Source organism: Myxocyprinus asiaticus, chromosome 25, assembly GCF_019703515.2.
Source record: "Myxocyprinus asiaticus isolate MX2 ecotype Aquarium Trade chromosome 25, UBuf_Myxa_2, whole genome shotgun sequence".
Lineage (NCBI taxonomy): Eukaryota > Metazoa > Chordata > Actinopteri > Cypriniformes > Catostomidae > Myxocyprinus > Myxocyprinus asiaticus.
In genome coordinates this window covers 24,697,882-24,714,823 of record NC_059368.1, presented here as the reverse complement: position 1 = coordinate 24,714,823, position 16,942 = coordinate 24,697,882, and the positions used below count along the sequence as shown (strand labels likewise).

Genomic DNA, 16,942 nt, shown 5'->3' with positions numbered 1-16,942 from the left:
GTAGCAACACATCCTCCTCGACCTTTCAGATGAGGCTCATGTTTATAACAATAATCTGAGGGAGTAGACTCATTTAAACTAATATATTCATCTGTTTTAATCCAGGTTTCAGTCAAACAGAGCAAATCCAAACTATGATCTGTAATAATTTCATTTACAATTAGTAATTTGGATGAATGCGATCTAATATTTAGTAGCCCTACCTTTATATGATGTTTATCTTAATTTTTTTTTGTTATTTTCAAGTTTGACATCAATCATAATTTTCTAAGTGACTTAATGAGGGTTTTGTGTTTGGTAGTTTGGGGAACAGACACAGTCTCTATATGATATATTAGTGATTCATAATGTGATGCCATGACTTACAGAAATTGTTTGTTGTTGTGGTGGTGGTGGTTTTTGATCATCAGGGATTTGAGATCGATGTAAATCCCTCATGTAATTGTTGTTGTGGTGGTTCCTGATCACCAGTGGTTTGAGATCGATGTAAAGAGGTGTAAAAAATGCATGCGGTAAAGCAAGCAGTTTATGCTCAATAAAAGTTGAAAGGCAGGTATGCGCTGTAAATTGCACGTTGTTGTATTGCGTTAAAGGTATAAAAGCTGAAAAAATGGAAGAGATTAAAGATTAAATGCTGAAAATAGAAGGATAAGCAATGCTGAGCAGGCTAGCAGGCTACAAACACGAGCACTAGCAGCAACAGGAACAGGAAACAGCGTCACCACAGGAAACAGCGTCACAGCCCATGAAAAGTCATTCACAAGACTCTAGTGGTTAAATCCATATCTTCTGAAGCGTTCTGATAAGTGTGGGTGAGAAACAGATAAATGTTTAAGTCCTTTTTTTTTTTTACTATAAATCTCCACCTTTGACCAGCCAGGACCAGTAGGTGGTGATATGCACAAAACATTTTAATTACCAAAACAGAAAAGAAGAAGAATGTGAGAGTGAAAGTGCAGATTTTTTTAGTTAAAAAAAGGACTTAAATACTGATCTGTTTCTCACTCACATTTATCATATTGCTTCAGAAAATATGGATTTAACCACTGGAGTCTTATGGATTACTTTTATGCTTTTAATTTTTTTGGAGATTAAAAGTTCTGGCCACCATTCACTTGCACTGAATGGACCTACAGAGCTGAGATATTCTTCTAAAAAACGTTCTACATTCCTTCTTTGTTTTAGACATAGCAACATTAGCCCAAGCAGTGGCGTAAGTTTGGTGCAAAACTACCTGTTTAACTGAACATAGGAAATGGGGCAGTGTCTGAGGAAACCTTTTTTCGGAAACTCATTATTTTTGCATATTTTTCCATTTGATGCAGAAATGAAACACTGCACCTTTAACATATTCACATTATACATTAATTTGCCCTGGAATGTAGACTGTGAGTGAGGCTTTGGATATAGGTTTCATTTTTAAAAGGTCAAAGGCCACAGAGTTCACAAAAGGATAATGGGGGAAAAAAACAGGTTGTGTACTTAAAGAAATTCGAGGGGATTAAAAAATGCTCTATATAAATGAGTATTCCAGCTATTCATTCGTCTCCCTGTCTCTCCCCTCCTCTGGTCTCGAGAGTTTACCATGAGTGTGTAATCCCCAGACAATGAATTACTTGACGAGAGTACATCACTACTCCAAAAAATCCCAAGAAAAAGATTTGTCTCCTTCTCCCTCTTCCTTCCAGTCTTTTGCTTCCTGAAATTTTTACTTTTCTTAATCCAATCGTCTCTTCTACCCACTGTACTGATGCTCTGATCTTCAGGCCCATCAGCAGATTCACTACAGATAAGGAGGAAGACACCTCCTTTGATAAACTTCACAAAGACTGATTAAAGTGTATTTATGTGTGTGTGGATCTGTGAGAATGGCTTTCAAGAAAAGCATGGTAGTGTAATTAGAGAGATCAGAAAGACCCACCATCATCAATTTCCCATGCGCCAGCTGAACAACTGCCATTGGTATAAGTGAGAATGCTAATGGTGTGCAGTATCACATCCACTTTGTCAAATGCAAGCTGGGTGCAGGGATACCCGCAATATCCCGCAGTGCTCTGAGATTTCGGGAGTCAATCAGTACTGAATGTGCTGTAGTTTTGTTAGGAAACGATTTTGTGCTGGTGCAGCGTTGCGTTGCAATGCTGTCTGTCAGACAACAAAACTCTCTGCCTCCGAAAAAGCTCTACCTCTGTAACTGCTGCAGTGTGCGAGTTTGTGTGTGTGCAGTGTTGCTACTTAAAAAAGCACTGATTGCATGTGGTGATGGCATGATTTAGTGTCTCTCTCTTGCTGCTTCTCCGTGGTCCAACAATGAGCAATGATGATGGCATTTCTGTCCTCCTCTCCTCTGTGGTGTGTTTGTGTGTGTCAGTCGAACACTGAGCTCTGATTATCTTGCTGCTTGGGTCTGGATTAGCAGGCTTGCAGTGGAGGAAACCAAGGGGGAAGGGATAGAGGACTACATATTTTTATGATACCACTGCTTCCCTTAAGATGAACAGACTTGAACATGTATGAATACACTAGACATGACGTGCATTTGACATGACGTGCTTCTTAACATATCCAGGGTGTTGTACATAGATGGAAAGTAGTATTAATAGGTATTAACACAGCATTGTGTACACCTGGACACAGTTTTTCTTGGTTGTTGGCAGACAGGATGTTCCAAGCTTCTTGGAGTACTTGCTACATTTCTTCTATCTATTTAGGCTGTCTCAGTTACTTCTGTCTCTTCATGTAATCTCAGACTGACTCATTGATGTTGAGATCCGGGCTCTGTGAGGACCATACCATCTGTTTTAGGGCTTCTTGTTCTGCTGCTATTAAATTCTATTTGCAAAGGGAATGTTGAAATCTAAAATTTATATTTTCTACTGATACATTAAAAGCAGAATATATATAACAACCATTTTAAGACAAATGTTTTTGTGAAAAATATATTGCACCTAAGACTTTTGCATAAAAAATAAAAAAATGTATTAAAGCACTATTTAATAGTTTAGACTAGACCATGTCTAAAAATGTGTTTGAGTCATTTAAACAATAGATATATGTAATTTTAATTTCTTGTTTTATTTTCTCAAAGTTTTATGCTGTCATAGAAGTTGATCAGTAGTGGATTTTGACAATACCGATAACTAAGCTGGTGGAAAGGGCTGATGACCAAACAAGCAGCTTAATCAAAAACATTTCTCACAGTAAAGCCTTTCCTTACTGTGACAGGCACAGTTATAGAGGCTACAAGAGTACAAAACAAATAAAATCCCAGATGCAGTTTATTTTGCAACCAAAATCCCAATAATAACCATAAAATCTAAAATTAAGATTTGGTTCATACCTCAGGACTTTTAACTGTAAACAAGCCAGAAACACACTGAGTTCTTTTATTTTGAAAAGTCTGTGCTCACACAAACACAGATGGGAAACAAAACATGTAACCTTAATGTCTATAATGTATTACAATATAAACACTTTAAAGTACATTGTCACAGGAAGCAATTCATCAACAGCAGATAATTATTCATCAATAGTATATCAACAGCGATCAGGAAACAAAAACAGAATTTTCCCCTTTTCTCTAGTGACACGGTCAGTCAAAATAAACATTAACATGAATTTATGATTAATATATCTATGTACCAACAAAACCTCTTCAGAGCATGATTTTTTTTTGTAACCTTATAATGAAATGAATTATAATTGAAAAACATTTTTACTACCAGTAATTATCGCTTAGATTTGTGCCAATAACCAAATAGCAACTATCGGCGATATAAAACTGATATATTGATCAGCCTCAAATAACTTACATTTACATATTTGGCAGACACTTTATCCAAAGCAACTTACAGTGCCCTTATTACAGTGACAATCCTCCTGGAGCAATCTGGAGTTAAGTGCCTTGCTCAAGGACACAATGGTGGTGGTTGTGGGAATTGAACCAACAACCTTTTGCTTATCAGTTCAGTGCTTTAGTCCACTACACCATCTTATCACCCAGAGGTATGTCACCATATGTGTCTGTCACTGTGACTGTGTGATGAATGACAGAAATCTCACTGACAGAAATTACTGATTGTCAAGTCAAGTCATTTTTATTTGTATAGCACTTTTCACAACACACATCGTTTCAAAGAAGCTTTACAGAAAATAATGCAGAAAATGAAATTGTAATATCTATAAAGTCTTAGAGTCATAATTTTGTAGTTTGATTAAAATATGACTGTAAATTGTGTATAAAAATAAATAATAAAGTAAATAGGTCAATAATAATTGTATTTAGAACCACAGTGAGCACATGAAGCATCCCATGTCTTACGGTTGGAGTTGGCATCAGATCGTCCTCTGAAGTCCATAGTAGTAGACTGAAGTGATGTATGGGTGGCACAGGGTGCAGTTAGTCATCATCACTCAGCGACACGTAGCAGTGGAGTCTGACATCAAGCAGGAACAGAGCTGGATCCAGCCAGCTCTGGTATATGAATCCTGAGGTTGAAACAAAGAAACAAATAAAATAATATTGGTATAGATGCCATTTAATTTTTTGCTGAGTTATAGATTATGAGAAGTGTTTCTGGTTCCGGCAGACCTAACTAAAGCAGCCTAATTTTGAGTTTATGGATAAATTAGGTGTATGCCCAGCTAAACAGATGAGTCTTTAGTCTAGACTTAAACTGAGTGAGTGTGTCTGAGTCATGAACAGTGTTAGGAAGACTATTCCATAATTTAGGAGACAAATAGGAAAAGGATCTACCTCCTTTAGTGGATTTTGATATTCCAGGAACTATTAACAGGCCAGAATTTTGCAATCGTAATGAGCGTGATGGAATATAGCATGGTAGAAGGTCACTTAAGTACTGTGGAGCTAAACCATTCAAAGCTTTATATTTAGTTAACAGAATTTTAAAATTAATATGAAATTTAACAGGTAGCCAATGCAACAACAATAAAATGGGGCTGATATATGATCATATTTCTTGGTTATAGTCATTCTGGCTGCTGCATTTTGAACCAACTGAAGTTTATTTATTGAACTTGCAGGAGTAATGATTACAATAATCGAGCATTGAGGTCATGAACGCATTAATTAGTTTTTCGGCATCAGCAACAGAAAGCATGTGTCATAACTTAGCAATATGTCTGAGGTGGAAGAATGCTGTTCTACAAACATTGGAAATTTGATTTTCAAAGAACAGATTGGTATTAAATATAAAACCAAAGTTCTTTGCTGTAAAAGACGACGTAACAGTACATCCATCAACTGTTGAACAGGAAAGCCAAACTCAAACAAACAGTCAGTCCTCTGCAATATTACTAGTCTTAAAATATGGTTGACACGTAATGTGACACACATACATAAACATAAGTCTCTATAGATCTTCTTCAGTTCAGGAATAGAGCCTAGCTTCTTGTTCTGATGGAAATATATTTGTTTGTGTACATGTATACTAGTAATGTGTACTGTAATACTAGTGCATCCCAGACTTAGAGCTGTGCTATTTGGGTTGGTTCAGGATAATCCATTCACTCAAAAAAGGATTGGAACATTGATCTGGTTTTGATGAGTTGGATGTGTTTTTATGTCTGTAGTTGAAGATGTGTTCTGGATTTAGTGAGGGTGTAAGCTGTAAGTAGCCAGTGGAATTTTCTAGAGATTAATTATATTATTGTTGAAGAGGAGTGGTGCAACATATTATTTTTGTCAGTTCATTATGAGGTCAAGCTGGCCAATGGTTTACATTTTCACTGTCAGAATAGTTTTGCAACTGCAACTGAATTTGACAGCCAGCGATCACTATAATGTATATTTTTGTTGTATGTAAAAGAGATGCTGTAACATTTTCATCAGCATATGTACTGTATTGTATGTTTCATAGGGGGAAAAGTCATACAAATTTCGAGTGTACATGACAACAGGAACTTTTTTATTTGGCTACAATAAACTTACTTATTAAAGATACAAATACTTTTATATAAAGGTTGCTTTCAAAGTCCACTTGACATCAGTTTAAATGGGCATTCTGCTTATTTTAGATTAAGAGAGGGTCCCATAGAGATGCAATCAAGGAAAAGAAATATGATTGAGTGAGGAAGGAAAATAATAAACAAAAAGAAAGGCAGATAGCAGAAACTGAAGGCTGGACAACAGAGAAGCGTGAAGAATGCATTAGAGTAGGAGTTGGGGGTCGAGTCCAGGAAAGATCGAAAGAACGAGACAAGTGTGAGTGAGTGAAAGAAGGACTGGAACATGGGGAGAGAGGGATGGAAATGTTCATGAGAGTTGTTAATCTCTCACTACGTGCTGCTGTGTGCCCTGCTGCCCATCCATATGGCTGTGTGTATGTGTGTGAGAGAGAATGAGAGCAAGAGACAGAAAATGAAAGAGGAAATTGGGGGCAATAGGAGTGAATGACACATTCCAACATTCATATAACAGGATGGTTTGATTAAACAAAAACCTCTGCATTGCTATTATAGTGGCTGGATGTTGTAAGTGCGGTTTCAGATTCAGTGTGTGATGGCAGCACTGTCAGGAAGACAAAGATATGGCTTATGGCTTTAGACCACAGATTGCTGCTTTATCTCTACCAGGAAAGCCTATTTTAATTAATATCAGCCCTAAGCCACTTAATGAAGGAACAGATAAGACCACTGTGTCTCCCTCTTTCTCTCTACACATACAGTATATACACACTGCACAGCACTGTTGTTGTGATGTCAAAGGTATAGTTCAGCCAAAAGTGAAAATTCTGTCATTTTTTACTCATGTAGTTTACTCATGTAGTTCCAAACACGTGTGACCCGTTATCTAGCAGAATGTCCAAACTCCGCTTTGCCATACAATGAAAGTGAATGGGGACCAGAAACAGTCATGATCACATTTCACTTTCATTGTATGGAAATGAGCAGATCTTGGACATTCTGCTAGATAGAAGGTCATGTGGTTTTGGAAAAGCGTGACGGAGAGTAAATGATGACAGAATTTTCCTTTTTCGGTTGATACCTGTACCTTTAACACAAATATAACACAGAATTTGTATCTCTTTTCATTATTCATTTCATCATTTCATTTCTTTCAATTTTCTTTAATGATACATTCAAAAAACCCTTCATTCTCTCATCTTTTCATGACTTAATTTCAGTGAGGTTTCTCTTTGGTCCTCTGCTGGAGATTTGTAACACTGCTGTGCATAAATTCAGTTCTGTGCAGTTAGCACAGCTTTGGGGCTAGTTCAAACAGATGCCGCCTCAACTCTACCAACCTATTACATTTAAGCAGAGATGTTAGTACAGCCAGCTTAGGTTATGCATTCAAATAATGAAATATGGATATTGAAAATGACATAAAACAATACATAGAAATGGTATTTCAGCTGAGTTCTTGACAATTCTTACTCTGGAGGAATGAGTGAACTTGTTTCATTATCAAATTAGATTTAGAAGTGTTTGAACGGCTGCCATTGATGAACCCAGGTACACTTACCCTTCATTTCATTTGAGAAAGTTTTTACACACAATTTAATTTCATTCATTCAAATCAAGTCAGTCTCATTGAGCCACTTTAATTTTGTTAAAATAGGTCAGTTCAATGTACTCAGTGTTTTAACTCAATTTTCCTATATAAACATAATTAATTATACTACTCATTACTACATGCCAGGCGAGCGAGTGTGAGGCGAGTCAAATGGTTGCGCTGTCAATTTGATAGCAACTGCTTATAGCATTATGCAGTACTTGATTCACTAAGCACTTGAAAGTGAAAGTCCATCCTCAACCTAAGCATAAACGCCAATCTTCACCGCAATGGTAACTCACAATATTCCAGCCTAACAGAAGCTCTTTTTAAATACCAATAAAATATAACATTAACAAATCTCCTCCTGTTCTCATCTTGCTCAACCATGCATAAAATAACACTTTATTTTAATATTTGTTCACCCCATCCAGTCCCATGCAAAGCATGCTGGGAAATGGAAATCCCCTGCCCAGTTTCATTAATGCTACAAAATGTATTCATGAAATTGATTTTTAAAAATTTAATTGGATTTAATGCAATGAAATCAAGTTGAGACAAAATGTTCTAGAATTGTGTTACTTTAGTTCATTTTAATTAAGTAAATTGAACAACCTCCTAAAATCCATACAAAATACATTTCATTGAATATTGACCACCTGGGAGACTACACTGTCTGTCTGTCTGTCTATCTATCTATTCTTTAGTCTGCACATAGTTAGTTTTTATTTAAGTTTTATTTTTAGTATGTTTTGGCTTCCAAAACTAAAACGTTTGCTGATATCATTTAAATATGCGTCATTAATTTTCTCAGGGCAGTCTTGTGATACCGCTCTCCAGTAGCTTTTCATGTCTAATGAAGGCAGATTGTAAAATGTTATAATATGCTGTGTATCAAAAACTAATATTAGTAAGATTAATTTGAGGTCATTTTTTATTTTATTTGAGTTGTTTTGGAGTTGTGAAAAGTATTTTAGTTTAGTTAGTTTAGTTTTTTCAACCATGTTCTACTTTTATTTCAGTCAATGAAAAAGATTTCAATTACATTTAGTTTTTGTTAACGAAATTAACACTTTCACCAAAACAGGATTTTATGTCTGCCACCAGCCCTGTAACAGAATCAGGGTGTAGGTAGCCCTTGTTCCTCTAGAGCGGTTATTGAGTTTGCATACCTGAGAAACTCCAATCAGTGGTCAGTAGTAAGTGAGATATACGGCCACTGTCAAGATGAAGCTCTCTCTCTGTCCCCCTTCCTCTCTCTCTCTGATATAGGTTGTAAGGGTGTAGACAGGCATGGATACTGAAACAAAATGCTTTATTTTTAACCAAGTCTCCAAGGCATGGCATCTCTCTGGTGTTGTACATACAATATTTTTGTCTGTATGTGTCCATCCATTGATTTATCTCTTCACAGATGGCCCTCAGAGACATTTCTGCTCCAATAGCGGCTGTAATGGTAGTACCATTCACAGTAGAATCATTGGAGCTGATTTTAACTTTTCTTGTTACCTTTTGCCCACCTTTTTGTGTTATTTCTGAGCCACTAGTCTCACCAAACAGATTTGCAAATAGAATGGCTACCTTTGATCACCCAAACAGATAGTTATGCCCTAAGTTTACACCACTGGTTGAGGCAATGGTGCTGTGTTGGTCTGTGGCCTTTATTCGAACAAACATAGTGCCACAGAGCCACAGTGTTTACACTTTTTAGGGAAATTAACTTACAGATAGCTTACTCATTATAGTTGTCTCTGCATATTGAGCTGGGATAGGAGAAATGAAGATATCAAAATATTACACACTTCACCTTTAAATAACGTAATTCGGAAGATTACTTTGATTTTATCTTTTCAATGCAATGAGGTCTCTTCAGACATACTGTGTACCGCTATGTTTCTAGAGCTCAGACATTCAAAATGGAGAATGCACCTGTGACCTTGTATGAGGGTTTGCACGTGTTTGACTAATCATGAACTGATGGTTTATTGGTTTGTCAATATAAATCTGTGTGTGCACATAGTGGCATTTGAGGAATGCTCTTGAGTACAAATACTGCATAAGCTGCCAGTCTATTTCTGGTTCCAGTCATGCTGTATGTAATTTACCCTAGCGCCTGCCTGTGTAGCGTGTTTGTTTGAGTGCAGTTAGGTCATAAAGAGATAGCTTTAGCGCATGATTAGTTTTGTAAGGCAGAGCATCTCATTTCAAAGGTGAGCTGTTTTATAGTCTTTTATGTTTGTTTTCCATGCTTCCTAGGGTGAAATGTGTTTGTTTGTTTGTCGGCTTCCAAATCTGGTCTCCTCTATGACAATGTAGCATAATACAGTATATCAGCACCGCAACAGTATACACATGCACAGATAATGTAGCAGCAGATGCAATACTGAATAAACGAAAAAACGTCAGGGCCTCGGTCCAAATACACTCTTTTTTTTTATCAAAGTGATTATTCAGTCTCCTCTACATGACTTTGCTTTCCTAATTGGCATGCAGATGATGACATATTCATTGTAAGGTACTGTATCTTGCTGACCTAGTTGTTGGTACATGTGTATGTGCTCTTACAGGTGTAAAGGAGCATCACACTACGGCCTCTCCGCTGAGAGAAAGCGGCGCTCTCAAGAGGGGGATTGCACAGACAGCACCTCGGAGCTCACTTTGGCAGCATTGCCTGGGGACGGCTGCCCCTCCTCTGCTATCACCCTCCTATCAGATGAGCATGGCCTGGTTAACCCCGCCTATGAGCCCAGTGTGGAAGACAACAGCCAGTCAGGGAGCACCACCAGCCTGGCAGCACGCAGTTGTTCAAGGAAGAGTGAGTGTGAGTGCGCACATTATGTATGTGTGTGGGTGTCTTTGTCTGTGTATTAGTGTGTTTTGTGAGCCTGAATTAAAGTTCTACGGTAATAAAAAAGAAAAATGCCCAAACACACACGTTTTTTGAGGTTTTGTCAGATTTAGCAAATGTAAGAATTTTGTCTCCAAAGTAAAGCTAAGTAAACTGACTCACATTTACACTTTTGCACACACATATGCATTTTAACTATCAGTCTTTCTCTTTCTCTCCCTCACACATACTGGAACAATTAATCAGATAAATGCCATTTGTGCAGTCACCCTTCAAGCACCATTTATGTCATTTATACAAAAATCAATTCAAATTGCTTGTCTGAAAAGTCTCAGATGAGACACTCAATTGACATTGCAGTTAAAGAAACAAAGCATAGATAAAGTAAAACAGTTCAAATATGCCTTATGAATACTTTATGAGGCCTTTTCCTGACCTCCACAAAGTAGTTCAGATGTGTTTCATTGTCTTACGTCCCCTCAAGAAACTTGAAGCCCTCAGAATGGGTACAATAAATGCAGCTGCACCAGCATTTCTGGCTTTGGGACTAGAAACAGTATGACACTGCTGCTGAACAAGCTGTCTGTCTCCAGCCCAGGCAATGCCACTGTCAGAGCTTTGTCCATCAGAGATAGAGAGAGTGAAAAAAGAGTGAGAGACATATAGAAATAGATGTATCGAAATGTTAAAGAGGGCAAAACAATGCGTAAATAAGATTTAGGCAAGCATTACGTTTTTTGTTGCACTGACGTAAGGTTAGGGATTTAACAAATGTCTTAAACTTCAGTATGTATATTTGGTAGGAATGATACCTCAAATTATATAGCTTATTTAGGCATTTTTACCTGTTGTAAATACCGACACTTCCTTTTTTACTCCCGCCATATTGAGTGTTCCAATTTCTCCCATTCATTCTAATTCGAGTGGTCTGTTTTAGTTAAACTGTCTCTACCCTAACACAGAAAACCTTACACTAAAACCTAAACGTAACCTTAAAAGTAGAGACCACAACAAAGTTTTTTACTTCTTTGCAAATGTAGCATCTCAGATGTGATGTCAAAGACACAGCATGGACAATTTCTGGGGCATAATCATTCGCACTCTCAGCATGGGGGAAGGGGGAGTGTCTAGGGTGGGCACACACCCCCTTGATTTGCCCTTGACTTCCGATCAACGTTGTCCTGTCAGCCCATCCCCACCCCAAACCTACAAGTACCCCACAAAGATTGCACCCTAGTACCAGCCCAGATTGCAACACATTAAAAACTACTCAAAACACCCTTGAAACTGGATAGCAATGCATGACAACCACCCACACCTGAGCATTGTGGCTGCAAGTTATGGACGTGTAAGCACCACTCATACTTTCTAGTTCTATTTTAATTGTCTGAAACTTTCTTCTGCAATATTTGAAGTTGCACAGACATGCAGAAAAAGTGGTCTGCACTGTTCTATGCTGATTCAGGTCTGACCTAAAGGAAAGAGCACTGGCGAAAAAGACGTTTTGATCTTACTGCAGTGTCCACAATACAGCAAAGCTGCCTGTGAAATCACCAGGTGCTTCTTTCTCAGGTTCATCGCTTGAACTGCAGGTGCAATATATTTTCATGCTCAACAGCAACCACTAACAAAAAGGAGACCGCTTGATTGGCTAATGTGTGATGACATTGTAATGTATGTCCAAAAATCTGATTGGCTGATGAGGGACATGTCCAGACATGTTTATGCAGAGAAGTGTGTCTCCACTTCTTTTTCTCTCAGTTCCTTCATCTCTCTGTTTCTTTCACTCACAGATCGTAACTTTGATCGAACATCGGTGCGCAGTCGGTCTTTTCGCCGCTTGAATAGAGCGTTCAGTGTCCTGAGGAGGACCAAGAGTGGGACAGCAGTGGCCAATGAGACCACAGAGGAAAGAGACAACCTTAGAAATACCAACATACCACCAGAGGGTGAGTGTGTGTCTTTCAATTGCTAGCCTGTTTAACTTTTTCATTGTAAAATTGGCATGACACTGTATTTTGTAGATATTTACTGTAAGTGATCCTGTAGCTCAACTGGTAGAACATGGTGCTAGCAATGCCTAGATTGTGGGTTCTATTCCCAGGGAAAACACATACTGATAAAGCATGTAACTGAAATTGAATAGCCAGTTAGTATAAATGCAAATGTACTTTAGTACAGTGGTTCTCAACCAGGGGGTTGGGACCTACTAGGGGGCCTCAGCATGCTTCCAGGGAGGCCTCAAGATCTCTTAAAATATGATAGATTATAATTCAACCTACTGAAAATGCTAAAAAAAAAAAAAAAATGTATTAACTCCCTTCAACAGCTTGCTTTTATGAAGAATATACTGTTCTAGACATTTCTGGAATCACAAGTTTTAAGGAAATATATTATAATATAAATATCTAACATGGGGGGCCTTCGAATATTTTCTCTGATAATGGGGGGCTTTGGATTCAAAAAGGTTGAGAGCCACTGCTTTAGTAGGCATGTATATAGATTGACCAAACAAATTAATTTAAAGTGTACAAGGCATTATATACAGGCATTTCATACTTTATTGTGTTGTAATTATGAGCACAAGGACCTTAAATGTTCATAAATATTTAAATATCACACTGGTACTGTTATATCTCACAAAACACAAAATCAAAGCATGTTCTTGGCCTCTGGGAATGGACTTTGAATGTCCTGACATCTATTATCATTCAGTAACATACAAAAAAATATCCGTGGATAATAAAGGAGAAAGAGAGCGTGTCAGAAGGTGACAGTCTGGTTTGGGTCCGCTCAGCGCCGCAGTAGCATATGGTCCTTTAATAATGCAGATGGAGCCTGAGGAGACTTGACAGAGAGAGAGAGAAAGACAGAAAGTAAATGAGACAGTGTGTTGTTGGGGCAGAGGGACTGGACAGAGGAACTTAGTGACGATAAAAAGTGAGTTCGAGGAATGCTTGCTCCTTGATAAAACATAGAAAAAGATAATGGGGCGAATTCACTTTCAATTCACATTTGTGTGTGGTATTTTAGCACAAACAATCTGAGAGCCCTATTTTAAGAGTGCTAGTGCTAAGTGCAGTGCTATGCCATAAGTTTTCAGCTCAAATTCAGTGGGTATGGCCATGAACTTTTGGTATTTTCATGCAAGCATGTACTAAGTCTAGGCAAAAGTGGGTTTGGCAAATCGTGCATTCAGTGCGCTAATGGGCTGGGTCAAGTGCAATTTATTTCTTACAGTAGGTTCTTCTCCAGTTATTGAACCGCCTGCGTACTGTATAGTCCATTCCCTCAAGCACCAGTGATATAAACAAAGACAGCACATTCATAAGAAGTTGGTAGTGTAAATGAACTGTATGCAATAAATTAGAATAATATGCTTAGAAAATGTTGTTATTATCAGGATTTGGATGGATGTTCCGTTAAATTATAGGGAATGTAAGTATTATTCATAATTTGTATCTACTGACACAAAAATCATGGCTAGTATTAAAAGTGATTGTGTCTGCATGAACATTTAAATTCATTTATTGAAACATGAAAAAATTAAACCAAATATATTTCAAACGAACCGAAAACATAATCAAAATAAAGAAGTGGTCAAAAAAATCATACCAAATCCAAAATTTTACTCTCTCCAACTTTTTTCACCGGCACCTTTTTCAGTGAATTAAAAATCATTCAATGACAACAAGTGGAAAAATACCAATGCAAATTAGATCATAAATAGAATTGAAAAATATAAACAATAATAATTGAAAAATAAACCATGACCAATAAATAGTTTAACACAAATCTCATACATTTTGTTTCATAAGAAGGCTACAACTGTAATTGTCAGGGACTTAATTAGATGTTCCACAATATTTTCAGAGTTTGGACATGAACTTTATTACCACCTGCTGGTGGAATATCCAAATTGCAAATGCAGGAACTGAATTTAGACTTTGCGCTGAAAACAGACCTGCTTTTAAAACATCTTAGTGCAATTTACCTATTTCTAAGGAAAATAGCAAATTGCTCTTCACGGCACTTCATTAACATACAATACACCCACAGTTTTCGTGCATACACCCACAGAAAATTGTGCTAAGGATTAGTGCTCTCATGCTGTGCTTTGCACACTCCCGAAAATAGAGTGCTGAGTCTTATTCACTAAACACCCGCGATCTAGCTTAAGCAGGCACAATTAACATTACGCTTTTACTGCCCGAGGAAAGCAGGCGATAAACTGAATTTTATTTAAAATAAATGTTTGTGTATGTTTTCTACCGAACATGGCAGAAGTAATTAATCAAATAATGGAAAAGAGTGTAATAATCTGGCATATATCCGTAGTCAATAGCACTTTCAGCATCTTGATATGATTCAGGTGTCTGGATCACAGTAGTGGAGTGATGCTGTACAGTCGCAGCAAAGTGTGCCAGATCGCAGTGGTCTGCTCCATCCTCCACTATATAGCGCTCAGAACAGACACACAAGATCAGGAATTGTGCTGTGTAAATTGTGTTCAACACAGATTTGTGTGCACGTTTGCAGCACTGCCTGATCTGCATAATGTTTTTAGTGAATCGGCACAAAATCAATGCAGACAGTGTATGCAAATAAATGGCACATTTACTGGATGCAATTCATTTTTAGTGAATTCACCCCGATCAGTTTTATCAACCATTATGCAATTTTTGCCATTTAACTATCAAAGTTATATTCAGTTTATGAATTACAATGCCGAGTGTGCCTCATAAATTTAGAACAAAAGTCTGTATTTGCGGTGGACATTTTAAAGCTAATAAGTGTGTGCAAGAGATAAAGAATGTTGCAAAACTCTTTACAGATTCATTCCTCATTAAAGCTAAATGAAAAGTGAGCCCCTTAAAAAGACTTTATTGAAAAAGGTGACATTACAGTGGTACAGTGTTCCTGGCACTGACAATGTCAAGGTCATGGGTTTGACTCCCAGGAAATATGTATACTGATAAAATGTATAATATGAATGTAAGCTGTTTTGGATAAATGCATTCCAAGTGTAGAAATGTAAACATTACACTGCTGTTCCACCTTCAAAATCTATATACATATATTTTATTATATTATACATATAGTATATACAAGTATGTATATCTGTTTGAGGCCAAATAACAACTCAAATTAAATTTGCAGAAGCCAACTCAAAATTGTAATTGTAACCAGTCACTAAACTTTTTTAGTTGGCTTTTTTTTTTTTTTAAGTGTGTGTGTTCGTTATGTAATACCCCCAGGTTGCTGTAGTAATGAGCTTCACATTCTCTCTCACTGCAAGCAATCAGAAGAGGAGAAAATATTGACTTTGAAAGTGAGGAACTACAGATTGATTGTGGAGAACAGGGGATACGAGAGAGAGAGAGAGAGAGAGAGAGAGAGAGAGAGAGAGAGAGAGAGAGAGAAAGTTATGGAGAAAGGAGGGAAAGACAAAGATAAGGAGAGACAAATCACTGGGATCATTACCAAATCCAGTTGTAGTTCATAGTCTTTAGCACAATGAGTAGAGGCACAGGTGCAGTACAATTCTGTCACCCATAACAAATACAGCACAAACATTTATAATATTAAATTTCCATAACTCTAGTTCTGTGGCTACATTTTTGTTTTAGATTTTTGTCTATTTCCTCAGGCACAGATTAAAACCAGTCTGACATTTGATTTCACCCTTTCAAGTGATTTCTTTAGCCCTATTCAGACGGAACTAGTTTTCTAAATGACGTTTGAGTTACAATTATTATAAAACAATGTCTGTGATTTCATGTACTGATTCGGACAGTCCATGTTATTACAGAGGTGGGAGTGTCTGTTTTCTAGATGTGGGTGTTACAGAAGGTTGAACACATCAACTTAGGTGTTAAAATTAATGTATCTTTTAAACGTTATCTGTTTAAATAAAAAATTACTTGTCATTTAAAAATGAATTTCAAATAACTATTTAATTGATAGATTTAATTTTAATTTATTAATTATGCATTATACATTACTTATTTTAAAAAGCCTATTAAAATGAACTTCATATGAGTTTATAAAAGTGGCTGCTTATCATAAACCCACTGAAATATACAAGACTTATCAGTGACTTATCTAATTATAACATTACGTAATTGATCGGAGAAATTAAGATGAGTATCTTGTCTGACGCTGATTTTACAGTGGCCAGTCTGAGCAATTTTTGTGATTTGGCTCTCATTGTTGATTTTATTTTCTTATTTTTTCGTCAGATGGCAAAAAATCTATATCCATATTGAAAGGCGCTGCAGGCAGAAGATTGCCATGCATAAATACAATCTTAACGGTAGTTCATGCAGGTCAAAATACATGAGGAGATGCATTGTGAAAATTCAATATCAGCCATCACAGACATTCGCATTCGGGATATTGAATTTCTCAGAGGACCCTTGACTTAACCGAAAAACAGTAGGTAATTTACTATGCAATTTTTACAGAGGTTGTGAGAGAAAAACAGACTTTCGGATGAGATTAAAAGCACAAAGAATGTCTGTGAAACACGAATTTCCCTGACCTCCTCAGGGAAAACTAGTCCTGTCCGAATTGGG

At 37.1% G+C, this 16,942-nt stretch overlaps 1 protein-coding gene across 5 annotated transcripts in view; it reads left to right on the top strand.

Annotated features, from left to right (window-relative positions):
• Positions 1–16,942, top strand: part of LOC127416222 (E3 ubiquitin-protein ligase LNX-like) — a 60,460-nt gene that overhangs the window by 25,371 nt on the left and 18,147 nt on the right. For 3 of the 5 annotated variants that reach the window (XM_051655448.1, XM_051655452.1, XM_051655450.1), the window contains 2 exons: positions 10,084–10,337; positions 12,158–12,313. In XM_051655448.1, the coding sequence (XP_051511408.1) occupies positions 10,084–10,337; positions 12,158–12,313 (410 nt within the window). The remainder of the gene's footprint in view (positions 1–10,083; positions 10,338–12,157; positions 12,314–16,942) is intronic. The other 2 variants (XM_051655449.1, XM_051655451.1) reach the window with 1 other exon arrangement.